At 43.5% G+C, this 13,942-nt stretch overlaps 1 protein-coding gene across 5 annotated transcripts in view; it reads right to left on the reverse strand.

Moving 5' to 3' along the window:
• The window catches only part of THADA (THADA armadillo repeat containing), an 828,919-nt gene that overhangs the window by 610,410 nt on the left and 204,567 nt on the right, over positions 1-13,942 (reverse strand). For all 5 annotated transcript variants that reach the window (XR_003855359.1, XM_029593321.1, XM_029593322.1 and 2 more), the window contains exon 23: positions 5,975-6,107. Coding sequence is in view for 4 of the 5 variants with exons in the window: in XM_029593321.1 (XP_029449181.1) it covers positions 5,975-6,107 (133 nt within the window). In the remaining variant the exon portion in view is untranslated. The remainder of the gene's footprint in view (positions 1-5,974; positions 6,108-13,942) is intronic.

A 13,942-nucleotide genomic window follows, 5' to 3' on the forward strand; every position in this document is an offset into this window, starting at 1 on the left:
CTCTATTGGACTCTCTAACAGTAACGAGGTACCTGCTCCTCAGGGGCCTCACTTGCTTTCCAGGTCACTATCAGGAAACCGGTACTCGCTCCTTGAGGGCCCATGTTCCCTACTCGCTGCCTACTCCTACCTTCTCTTCTGCCTGGAAGGATTCGCTAATCTTCAACATCAGTGAGTACTACCATCTTCACCTCAGAGCTGTTCCCTGGAACCAGGCACTCGCTCCTCAAGGGCCTGCCTCCGTTCCAACCCCAGTGCCATCTCCATGGAACCGCTGTATGAGTACATCATCTGCAAGCCTCCCAGCTCTCAGGGTTCAGATACTCGCTCCTTGAGGGTCTGTTCTCCCTACCCTGGGATCTCCATACTGGGGTCTTGTATATTCTCCACTGTACTCATTCTCTCAGTTCTTTCTACTACAGCACTGCTACCAGAGGAGTCGCTGTTTCAGCGACTGAGGGATGCCGGGCTATTCCAGCTGCTCACTACTGCCACCTCTGGGGGTTTCCTTACTCAGTCTAATAAAAGATCAAATTCTGTGTTTGTGTGTCCTGAGCTAAGCCTGACCTGTGGCCCCTCACGGGACTTCCCCCCATGGGCATTGTCAGCTGCCACAGTGTCCAAGGGTCCACCCAAACCTCACAGTTTACATCAAAGAGTAGCGCTTACTGAAATATTTAAAATTCAACAAATCACAAAAAGAAAAAACAATTTATATCTTGCAAGAATGTGGGAATATGGAAGTGGAATACAAACAGATGGGAATCCTTTGAATGTTCTAAGTAAGATCGTCCAAAATTCCTGGTTAATTTAAACTAAGTTGGCGAGAGTATCTGGGAATTATCTAGCATTAAGAACTGATAAAATGTGGATGAGTGTCTAAGGACATATGCTCAATTGGTACAGGACAAAGAAGCTCTCAGAGGATTCTTTTACCAATATTTGCAGATCAAATATGTTATGTAAGATGGCGGCATGAATATGTCTCAGACTTACTGTCTGTTTCTTTCATCTGTATGGGAAATTTCCTACTGAAATTATGCCTCCAAAAAGGAAGGGCCTTGGAGCCTTCTTTGACCTATAGACAGCGTTCCATCTCCGAGTTTGTGGTGCCTGTGACTATGGAGGTGGATATTTATTTATTTATTTTATTTATTTAAACGGTTTTATATACCGACAACCGTTTGCACATCGTGTCGGTTTACATGTAACTTACAACCAATGTATATATAGGCATTGCCTTTACAATGAACAAGAAAACAATAGAATGCAGTAACAGAGCAAAAACTGGATAAATTAGATAAATTAGAAGGAGGGATTCAACTAGGAGTGACATAGGAGGGGGCAGGGAAGGAGTAAAACAACGACACGAAGGGAAAGGTTAAGTACAGGGTTTAGCGAGACATTCATTATATACAAGGTTTTATACAAGGTTATATAACCCCGTATATAACACTCGTTAAAAACGAGGTTATATACAAGGTTATATAAAATTCAATATATACAATGTTAAGTGATGCATTTGTATTTATTGCCGGGTCTGATGGAGGAGTTTCAGCTTTGGCTGGGGAAGAGGTTTCTCTCTTTCCCCTCAGTATTAGCCCTCTGCTGCTTCAGCATGATGTCTCCCAAAGTGGGGCTGAGTGGTCGCTGACTGATGATGTCAGAGAGTGCTGCACCGAGGAGAGCTTCCAAAATCGATGAAGCAAATGCTGGCTTTCCATCTATGGGGGACACTGCCGATATTCCGTCTCTAGAATTTCCTGAGTCAACTGAGAGGTCTGGTGGTGAGACCCCGTCTCTTTTGCAAACCTTTACGCAAGTTTGATCCTTTCTACACCTGTAGTGTTATGCTGGATGCGCTATGGAACCTAGTGGACTCTATTGGCCTTGCTTGTGTTAATTGCACAGCTAAAGTTGACGCTGTTTCAAATCATTTAGAAACTCATATTTCTGCCTGTGAAATTAAGTAAAATTAATTCTAGGAGGTTTCCTCATTGGAGCAAGATAGTTCTTCAATGAAATCTGTTCAAACAATGGTTATAAAGGAGCAAGGCATTCTTCAGAGGAGGGTGGAATTTATTGAAAATAGACTACACTATCTCAAGATTTCTTAACTTTCCTAGAGTGGTTGGTGAACATCCTACAGTTACCTTAAGGAGATACTTTCTTGAGGTATTAAAATCCCTTCAATAACTGTTCCTACTTTGAACAAAGTTTATTTCTTGCCTTCAGGGAATCAGCAGATGCAAGCAGAGACTCTAGATCTTTCAGCTTTCCTAGAAATTTCTAATTATGAACTGTCTGAAAGAGCCACTCTATTGGTATCTTTTTTCCTCAGAATCTTGTTCATAATTTTATGTTTATATTCTTTAAAAATATAAATGTTCTGTTTATGAGCTATAGTGCTAGGATTTTCCCTAATCTCTCTCAAGGGCTTTCTGGCATTATGCCAGGAGGTCTTGGCATTAGAAGCAATTTTTTTTTTTTAACAAAGATACCCAAATAAATGTTATGTTAAATTGAGTGGAGAAAGTTTTATTGTTTTTGTTCCAGAATAATTGTAAGTGTTTATTAATTCTAGGAAAGCCACTATGATCTCAAGTCCCTTAGCGCTGTCAGCTAATTAGAAGTTAAGTTAAAGTTTACAGGATATATCAAACTAAAGCAGTTTTTATTTTTAGTTGTATTTCTTTTATTTTCTATTTAGAGCTCCTCTTATTTCTTCTTTTCTGTTATGGTCTAACAAGTTAATAATTTGTTTTTTTATACAATTTGTTTTCCTGATTATTATTCTCATTTTTCTGTACAAAGTTTATTCTTTGTAAAATTGAAAATTTAATAAAAATAAAAGTTAAAAAAAAATATATGTTATGCATAAAAAGGTATGTTGAAAAGCTTAGTCTGGAGTTATGGACATAAATCGCCTGCATATATTTATGTGGATTTTGAGGTGCCTAAATATATGCACATATGTTCTAAATGTACATAAATTTGATGTGGGAAAAAACAGAGTTGTTACAGAGTTGGGATGGGAAGGAATTTTAGGAGAGATGAATTTATGTGCGTAAATTATGTCAGAAGTTACACGTGCACACGGCATGTCACTCAGATACATAAATGTATGTTCAGTTTTGCAACTGGTTAAGTTACATGCATTCATCTAGCCAACTGCTTTTCTAGGCTATGAAAGCAAGTAATATAGCTCTGTAGAAAAGATAAAAGCTAGGTAAATGTGCTGGCTCGCACAGCAATGCAGAGGACCTGGGTTTGATTTCCAGATCAGGTCTTCCACTCCTGGGGCCAAATATGCTGCGAGGTAGTGTTCACAGCCCCTGGGGAGGAGAGAGTTATAGTCACTGTGCAACAATGACACCTGCTGGCTTGATTTAGAGCCATTGATTGCAGGGTGTATGACTACTAGTCAAGGACTGTCCATTGCAATGAGTGTTAAATGAGTTGAAAGGGGATATAAAACAGAGGAAAAAATTTCAGGTAGTTGAGAATGAAGATTTATGGAAGTACAAAGAAGTAGGAAAAATCCATTTCTGGACTTTACTGATGAATATAAGAAAAGAAGAACAAACCATAATTAAGAGGCTATAATATAGCAATCCTTGGGAATGGAGTTGTAAAAGGGATGCTTCATTCATATACATTATGCTGCTCCTTCTTCACTGACCTGACTAGCTCTCAATAGCTAGTCACAGATGTATTGATTAGGACTAGTAAAAAGATACCACCTACAACTTCTTTGCTGACCCTCATCTGTATAGTTTTCTGAGGAAACCCATGAGCAGTTTCATGCAAAGCAACCTTCCTGTGAGCACTCTGAAACTTTTCAGAAGTCGGTGCTGTAGAAAATGAATTTTTCTCCCCAGTGTTCTATTGAAAGAAAGGAAGTACTAACACACCAGAGACTGGCTTCTTCGTTTGTGTTGCGTTCGTGCCTGGTCTTCGCCCTCGCTCCACCCTCTCTACCTGTGTGGTGACTCCCTTCCGGTCTGAGGGACACCTGCTGCCACGGCGTCTCCCTTCTGTGTCTCTCCGGAATCCCCGGTGGGCCTGTCGCTGCGGATCCGCCATGTTCCTCATGACGTAAGGGCGCGCACGCTCCAGAGTTTTTACCAGCAAGGGCACGAACCTCGGGGGCGTTCCCCCGTAGTGACGTCATCCGCTTCCAACTTAAAAGGTCTTTGCTTGCAGTTATGAATCGAGTTAGCAAGGACTCAAATCACTCTCCTCTTGGTTATGATTCATCCAAGCTACTCTGCCTTCTTGTATTACCTAGGGGTACCCGCTCCTCGGGGGCCTCGCTCTCTTTTCCTGATTTCAGATTGCTAAGACAGGATCCGGTATTCGCTCCTTGAGGGCCTACGTCCATGAATGCTCAGAAGACTCCTTACTGCCTGGAAGCGATCGCAGATGTTAAACACTGTGAGTTCTATTGCAGATAGGTTCCGGTACTCGCTCCATGAGGGCCTTTGTTCCTAATCTCTGAAGACTCCCTTTGTCTAAGACGTTATCGCAGGTATGGAGATCATGAGTTACCATTATAGACTGAAGATAGGAACCAGTACTCGCTCCACGAGGGCCTATGTTCCTAAAACCCTCCAAAGACTCTCTTCTATTCCAGAAGCCATCTCATACACAGATATTGTGAGTTCTTATTCCAGACTGCATATAGGAACCAATACTCGCCTACGGCTCCTGTTCCTGAAAATACTGAAGACTCTCTGTTGCATAGAAGCCATTACAGATATCTACAACTGTGAGTGTATCATCTACTACTGGTTATGTATCCAGCATACCCTTGTCTACTCACTATCTATAGTCTCTCTCTACAGCTCAGCAACCCAGAGATCATAATTCCGGTATCTTAAGGACTTCAGCCCTGCCGTGCATATCAGCTCACTACTGCCACCTCTGGTGGTTCTACTTCCTGTCTAATAAAGAACTATCTGTGTTTGTCTCCATACTCCAGCCTAGCCGGTGGTCCCTCTCAGGGTATCCTCCTGGGGGCGCAGTCATCTGCCATCGGCCCAGGGATTCACCAACTTACATTGGGTGCTCTTCCCCACACTATAAGAGCTGTACCTTAACAGACTGTCACTCTGTGGGGAACCAAACCACCTCAGATTAATAACTCCGCCTACGGAGTATTACAAATTGCTAGCTCCTCCCCTTGGGAAGCAGCATTGAACAGTTTGAAGAGGATCAGGACCATCCTCAATTGTGAATACAATGATGAAACAAACAGCAAATAGTGTTGTATTGTATCAGTTTGATGGCTAACATTAAGCCGCTATTTAAAAGTGATATTTAAAGAAAGCTCAACATTCAGACAGACTGGGTGGACCCAGTGGTACATATCTGCAGATATCTTTTTTCTTCCCATCTGTTGAAACTAATGAAATACAGCTGCCCTTTTTGTCATTAAAGACTAACACGTTAAAAAAAAATTAAGATCCTACTAAATCAAGAGGTTCCGACTATATTAAATGCTTCTCGGAAGAATAGTATTTCTAACTGGGAGAATAGATAATATTGCTAGTCATCTAATAAGATCCCCCACTAGAGAGGAAAAAAAACATAGGAAAACCAAAAAAGGTCCAAGGAGTGGCTGTATTAAAGTTGGCATTTCAGTGTAAAATTTGCTCCAGTTGTGATTTTTCCCACTGAAACTAGTAAGATATTGTCAATAATAAATCTGGAGACATTTCGGCACTGGAACAAAATCAGAGGAAAACATTGATACATATGTTATCTACTAATCCTTATTTCTACTGTAATGATGCTCGCAGTAACAATTATTTAAAGTATAGCAAAAAAAAATGGTGAACAAAATGCAGTAATCAGCATGGTAGTAATTTAAAGATTTCATAAAGATGACCGATTATTTCTTTCCACGATTGAGATGAAATGTACTACATTCTAGTTATAGGAAAAGTACCAAGACAGCATTTTTAAGTACCTGAATGTAGAATGGAATCCCAGCACTGCGCCTGGTTGCACATAGTTTTGATGATGGATCACTAGACTTAATTTCTTGTAATACATTGCATAACCACTGCTGAGGTAAGCAATGTAGACTCTCGATACTGCATCTAAGATACAAACAGGTACACACAAATCAGTGTCCAGGACAAAAGTTCAGCATATAAGCACGAATTATTAAAACCACATTGCCCCAATTCAAGAATGTCACGTTCAACATATGCTTGCAATAAGACCTGTAACATCTTGCATATAATGCACTCATTTCTGTTGTTGGCATTAACTTCTCTCAATGTTAATGTAAAATATTTTTGTTCAGTTGTTTGGGGAATGTCAATGTCATAGCTTATTCATTTTAATGAACATACAGAACAATCAGGGTCCAGCAGAGTCCAGGCAAGCACTATGGCCTGTACTCGACCTCATAGTTGCTGATGATGATCCCTGAGGAACCTTTGTCTCCAAGGCAACTGGGGCAGATGTAATCCCTCCCAAAGATACCTGTTGAACGTGATCATTCAAAAAGTAATTGAACCATTGGTATACTTTGGAAGTACTGTTTATACTAAGTCGAAAAATTTCACCCTCAAAAACAGTCCTTAAAATCACGGTCGCCTTATCCACGGGTCAATCTACATAGTGCCGGTACGATGGCACTTGCAGTTGCGCAGGTACGTCCTCCCCCCTCCCAAGCCAGGGTCTGATTGATGCACTTAGAACCACGTGGTTCAAAGCGCGCCACAGGGACCCTACGGGGGAGGAGGGAGGACATGCCTAACGGACCGCAAGTTCGTCGTCCTCATAGCAGCAGTGAAGTATCCGGAGGAGTTGTTGGGGAGAAGCTGTCCTACTGCTACACTGGGAGACCATGGGGGAGGAGGAAGGACATTCCTAAGCAAATGCAAGTGCTATTGTTGTCCAGATAGTAGCAGGTGAGTTAAGGAATCTGGAGGGGGCGAAGGATTCAAACAGTTTTGACAGCCATGGTGGAGGGAGGGAAGGATTCAGACAGGAGGGGCAGCCATGAGGGAGGGAGGTAAGGATTCAAACAGGAAGGACAGCCATGCGGGAGGGAGGGAAAGATTCAGGGACAGCCATTAGAATAATGACATCTTACTCTCAGAAAAATGAGCGCTGAGAACAAAAAGATGGCATCTTACACCGCATCACTGAAATTGAAGATTATAGCTGCAAGAGAATTTGACATTAGTTAAAAAGTAGTCAGAGATTGACGAAAAAACGAAGAAAAGCTGCTAGAAATGCCAAAATCAAACAAAGCCTTACATTTCAAAATTGCGCCTTTTGAAGGAATGGAAAAGGATTTGAATGACTGGGTAATGCAATGCAGACAGAATATCTACATTGTGATTTGCTCGAGCATTAGGATTCGTACCTTTAAATAGCAAAAGAAGAAAAATATTCAGTGACTGAAGGTCTGAAAGAATTCACAGCATCGTCTGGTTAGTGTTCGCGGTTCATGAACCGATATGGATTGTGCCTTTGTCAGCGCACAAAGATTTTACAGAAACTGCCTAAAGAGCTTGATGAAAAGATCTGTTTGTGCCACAAATTCCTTATTCAGCAGAGAATAAAGAATCATTTCGATATGAATAACATTGGTAATATGGAGAGAAGGCCATACTTGTAAAAACAACAGGTCATGAAGAGACCAATTTTACAGTGATCCTGTCTTGCCTGACAGATAACACAAAACTATCCAGTGGCAATATTCAAGACAAAACAATGCTGAAGAACCTAAAAATTCCAGCAGGTATAACTGTTTGGGTTCATCCTAAAAGCTGGATGGATGAGGAGGGAACAAAAGGGTGGCTGTGCAATGTGTGGGGTAGGCAACCAGGAGCGGGGCTAAGAAAATGACAGTCACTATTGCTATAGGATATGTTCTACGCACATATAACAGTAGATGTGAAGGATGATGCAAAGAAAATGGCAATCACATTAGCAGTGAGTCCAGGGAGTCTGACATCAATGTTCCAGTCGTTAGATGTCTGTCTCAACAAGTCTTTCAAGGACCAATTGCGGCATATGTGGCAAAAAAAGGATGTGTTCCGGTCAAGCAAAGTTAATGAAAGGAGGAAACCTGATAAAACCAGACATTGATTTGGTAGTGAAATGGGTAAAGAATGCCTGGGAGTCAATTCCACCAGAAATAGTCAAGAAGTCATTCCTGAAATGCAGCATTAGCAATGCTATGGGTGGATCAGAAGATAACGCCAACTAAGAAGACAAAGACTAATCAGCATCGGATGATGAAGCAACAGATGAAGACAGCAAAGACAACATTTACGCTGATAGCATCACCAAAGATCAGTTCCATGATTTATTCAGACATTCTGATGAATGTGAATGTGCTGAGCGGCACCGGCGTGCTCTCTTCTTCCCGCGGCCCGGAAGAGGAAGTGGTGAGCATCGGGTGCCTGCGCGAGAAGAAGAGGCCACGCTTGTGGGAAGAAGACTGCAGCGCGGCTCGGAGGAAAATGAAGAGTTTCAACCGCGGCCGATGGGACTCCGCCTCCGCGAGGGCTGAAAATGAAGGAGGTTAGTGTTGGGAGGAGGCTGCTGCTGCCGCGAGTTCCTGGGGTGGGGGTGGGGGAGAGAGAGAGTGAATGAGCGAGCAAGCGTGTGTGTTTGAGATCCTGTGTGTGTGAGTGAGATTGCATGTATGTGAATGATTGAGAGCCTGTGTATGTGAAAGAGAGTATGTCTGTGATTGAGAGCCTGCCTGTGAGAGAGAGAGCATGAATGTAAGTTTACCATTGGGAACCTGTATGTGTAAGTTTGTGATTGAAAACCTGTTTGTGTGAAAGAGTATGTGTGTATGATTGAGATCCTTTGTGTGTGAGAGAAATCATGTGTATGTATGATTAAGAGCCTGTGTGTATAAGTAAGAGAGAGATCATGTGTGTCTGTGTGTGATTGAGAGCTGATTTAGGTGAGGGAGCATGTGAGTATGTGATTGAGAGCCTGTGTGTAAATGAGAGAAAGAGAGGACATGTTTGTAAGCATGTGAGAGTCTGTGTGTGAGAGAAAAAGACAGCATGTATTTATGTGATTGAAAGCCTGTGTGTGTGTGTAAGCGTGAAAAGATAGACAGCATGTGTGTAAATGTGTAATTAAGAGCCTATATAAGTGAGTGAGAAAAAACATGTGTATATGTGAGTACTGAGAGCATGTGTGTATAGGTGTGTCATTGAGAGCCAGTGTGAGAGAGAGCGCTGGTATGTGACTGAGAGAGGAGAAAGTTCCAAGCAAACCACCCCACCTCCTGCTAATTCAGAACAATCTCAGGACACCTGGATATCAAACGTTCCCAGGTATGCAGAGCAAAAAAATTTTTGTATCCTTATTATTTTTCATTACTGGATCTTTGTGTCTGCTATTTTGAAATATTTTGTTGGTATCTGGAAATGTTTTATATGAGTTTTAATTATTGGATATTCCTCTCATCAGCTGTTTCGAAATATGTTCTTTTTGTTAGTACAGTTTTACTGCTGATGATTTTATATTTCTTGATTTGTTTTATAAGGATGGGTGATGTTTCTTTTTTCCTTTGTTACACTGCATACAGAGACTCTGGCTTGTTGCAGTTTCCAATTCAGTTTTTTCTGCATGCTTCTTGTTATGCGTTTTGGTCTCTTTATTCTATGTTAGGTGAGGGACAGCACGTGATTCAGGTGAGGTTTTCTGCTGGCGTGTTGTTTCTGTGTAGGACTCTATAGCAGCCTGACTTGGTCCGTTTTCCTAATAGGAGATGTATTGGTGTCTTAAGGCCTGGTGTAATATTTTCAGAGACTTATTGTACATTAAAAGTGGGATCTTACATAAAATGCACACATTTACTTGTATTTAGTTTTAAACATATTGTATGGCTCTCATGGAATTACATTTTAAAATATGTGGCGTTTATGGCTCTCTCAGCCAAAAAGGTTCCTGACCCCTGTAATAGACTGTTAGTGTCTAATGCAAAACAACTACTTACCTGATAATTTCCTTTTCTTTAGACCAGACAGATGAATTCAGAACCAGTGGGTTATGTACCTCTACCAGAAGATGGAGACGGAGCAAAACTGACATCACAGTATATATATTCCTGCAGTGACATCAGCCTGCCAGTATTCTCTTCAAAAGCCAACTGTGGACAGTCTAGCAAAAAACTTGATTAATAAAATAACTATTTCAGTACTCAGCCAACAGGAAACACTGAGCTCAGACAAAGAATGTATCAACACTAGTCTAGGGTCGAGGTAACCCCTGAAAAACATAGCCATGGAGGAGGACCATAGCACAATCAACGGCAGCCAAGGGTAAGAAACTGAATTAATCTGTTTGGTCTAAAGAAAAGGAAATTATCAGGTAAGTAGTAATTTCTCATTTCTTAGTGTCCCGACAGATGAATTCAGAACTAGTGGGATGCACCAAGCTACTCCCGAATAGGGCGTGAGGCTGCCCGCGGTCCACTCAAAACCACACGTGCAAAGACTGCGTCCTCCCGGGCCTGCACATCCAGATGATAATACCTGGGAAAGGTGTGCAAGGAGAACCACATTGCAGCTCAGCAAATATCGACAGGAGACAACAATCTAACTTCCACCCATGACATTGCCTGAGCCCTAGTGGAACGAGCCCTAATTTGATTAGGTAACGGCTTTTCAGCGCCCACATACGTGATTGTGACTTTCTCCTTAATCCAGCGAGTTAGTGTAGCCCAGGAAGCAGGTTCACCCTACTTCCACCTCGGAGGTCTCTCGCTTCCAACTACCCTTCGGGGTCCTCTCTAACTAGACAACCGCTCTTCGGGGGTCTTTCTCTCTCTTCTACATTTCAGGATATTCGACCATCGGGTACTCGCTCCTCGAGGGCCTACCAGCCATTATATCCTGCACCACGGACCTTCGGTCCCAACTTTCCACCATCAGGAAGATGCCATCATTCCTGTCAGTACCTCTACGATCCAGTGCTCCAGCTCCACCCACCAACTGCGATGTTACCTGCACTGCGGGCTTCAGCCTATCGTGAAACATCTGGGTGAGACTTCACATCTAAGCCTGTTGAACACACTTCTTGGATCAGTGCCTTACCTTCCTGCTTTACCATCGATCTACAGCAGTACAATAAAGCCTCTATCCATACTGTGTCTGCTGAGTTCAGCCTATCGTAGTGGTTGCCCACAGGGCTCCTCCCTGTGGGCGGAGTCATAGCCACTGCGACTAAGGGTCCACAACGCCACAAACACAACACTTTCTGTGACAATATTACCATCTTCAGGGAGAGAACATTGATTAAAAAGCTGGGTCAGGCTTATGACCTTATCTCATAAAAAGCTAGCAAAGATGTCACTTTCCTGGAGTAGAAGAATAGCAAGCTGTGAACTGGAGAAACCTAGGTTCAAACCCCACTGCTGCTCCTTGTGACCTTGGGCAAATCACTTCACCTTCCATTGCATCAGGGACAAAAATTTAGATTATGAGTCCACTGGAGATAGGGAAATTCCCTCAGTACCTGAATGTAATCTGCTCTGAAGTATCTGAAAGATGTGCAATAATTATGCATGGACGTAAATCCACAAAGTACTCCTACCCCAGGTCAGACCAAATATCTTTTTGCAGCACAAGAAAAAATATCAGACTGAATCTCTCTAGATATCTTATTTAAATAGCTCAGGAATTTTGCAGAGGTGAAGCCCATATGAGTTTCTCTACACTAATCTACCAATTCTGCTCCAGGACTGGACTTCTCTTGGCCAAAATCCGCTATTCAGAACAAACTTTTTTCACTTATGTGGTGGTTCTGTGATAAAAACCAACTCCAACAGGGATAATGATTTCTTTTTAACCACACATATTTTTGCCAGTTTGTCCTATCCCTGCAACTACCTCCACTCCCTTTCCCCACATGGGGGGGGGGGAGGGGCAATATTCAAAGGGCTTTCTCCCATTTATCCATGGATAATACCTTTAAAAACTTCCTCCAAGTGACTTTGGAAAGTCTTAAATTATCTTACACATCAGAAGTTGGTTTTAAAAGTGCTGCTTGCAGAATAATGTTGAGATTACTTACCTGATAATCTCCTTTTCCTTAGTGTATGCAGATGGACTCAAAACAAATGGGTATTGTGTGCTCGTGCTAGCAGTTGGAGACGGATCTGATGTCAGCACGGGTACATATACCCCCACAGGAAGTGTAGCTATTCAGTAATCTTCCTAGCAAAAGCTTTACGGATATATGTGTGACTGACCGATCGATTAATCAACAGGATTACCCTGACCAATTGATGGTAGCTGGAGACCGCCAGTGTTCTCAACCGGAAGGCGTCGACACCCGGCAGGGTGGAAGCCCTATAATAAGCAAAACATGGCTTACCGTGAGTCGGCGAATCCCCATGTATACCGGCAGCCGGGCGGGATGCTGAGTCCATCTGCATACACTAAGGAAAAGGAGATTATCAGGTAAGTAATCTCAACATTTCCTAGCGTGTAGCAGATGGACTCAAAACAAATGGGATGTACCAAAGCTACTCCCGGACTGGGCGGGAGGCTGCCCGAGGACCGTGTAGGATCGCCCTCGCAAATGCTGTGTCCTCCCTGGCCTGGACGTCCAGAAGGTAGAATCTGGAGAAGGTATGGAGGGAGGACCACGTCGCCGCTTTGCATATCTCTGCAGGCGACAGCAGCTTAGCTTCTGCCCAAGAGGCTGATTGTGCTCTGGTAGAATGAGCCTTGACCTGTAGAGGTGGTGGTTTTCCTGCCTCTACGTAGGCTGCCTTGATAACTTCTTTGATCCAGCGGGCGATGGTTGGCCGTGAGGCTACTTCCCCTTCCTTCTTCCCGCTGTGCAGGACGAACAGGTGGTCCGTCTTTCGTACTGCTTCTGACATTTCCAGGTATCTGGACAGCAGTCTGCCGATATCAAGATGGTGTAGCATTCGACCTTCCTCCGACTTCTTCAAACCTTCCGTGGTAGGCAAGGAAATGGTTTGGTTGAGGTGAAAGTGTGAGACCACTTTGGGTAAAAAGGAGGGAACTGTACGAAGATGGATGGCCTCTGGAGTGATTCTGAGAAATGGATCACGACAGGATAGTGCTTGTAGCTCTGAGATGCGGCATGTTGAATACACAGCCAGCAAGAACACCATGTTCAAGGTTAGTAAACGGAGGGACAGGCCTCGAAGGGGCCTGAAGGCTGATCCCGCTAGAAATTCCAGTACTAGATTGAGGTTCCACAAGGGCACTGGCCACTTCAGTGGCGGGCAAATGTGTTTGACTCCTTTCAGGAAACGTGAAACGTCTGGGTGCTTGGCAATGGAGTTGCCGTCACACCTGGGACCGTAGCAAGACAGTGCTGCTACCTGTACCTTGATGGAGCTGAGGGACAGACCCTTCTGAAGTCCATCTTGTAGGAAGTCCAAGATGAGAGGAATCTTAGCGGCATGTGAATTGGTGCCGTGAGAGTCGCACCAGGCTTCAAAAACTCTCCAGATCCTGACATATGTTAGTGATGTGGAGAACTTGCGTGCTCGGAGGAGTGTATCTAGTACCGGCTCCGAGTATCCTCTTTTCTTCAATCTAGCCCTCTCAATGGCCAGACCGTAAGAGAGAATTGAGCTGGATCCTCGTGGAGGATGGGACCTTGCTGCAGCAGGTCCCTGTGTGGAGGCAGGCGTAGAGGAGTCCCTGCCAGTAGTCTTCTCATGTCTGCGTACCAGGGTCTTCTTGGCCAGTCCGGGGCCACTAGAAGAACTAGGCCTCTGTGTCGCTGAATCCTGTGTACAATGGCGCCCAGCAGGGGCCACGGAGGAAAGGCGTATAGCAGGATCCCCTGAGGCCATGGTTGTACCAGGGCATCGATCCCCTGGGCTCGAGGATCCTGCCTGCGGCTGAAATATCTGGGAACTTGAGCGTTGGACCTGTCCGCTAATAGGTCCATG

The sequence above is a fragment of the Rhinatrema bivittatum genome, chromosome 3 (assembly GCF_901001135.1).
Source record: "Rhinatrema bivittatum chromosome 3, aRhiBiv1.1, whole genome shotgun sequence".
Taxonomy (NCBI): domain Eukaryota; kingdom Metazoa; phylum Chordata; class Amphibia; order Gymnophiona; family Rhinatrematidae; genus Rhinatrema; species Rhinatrema bivittatum.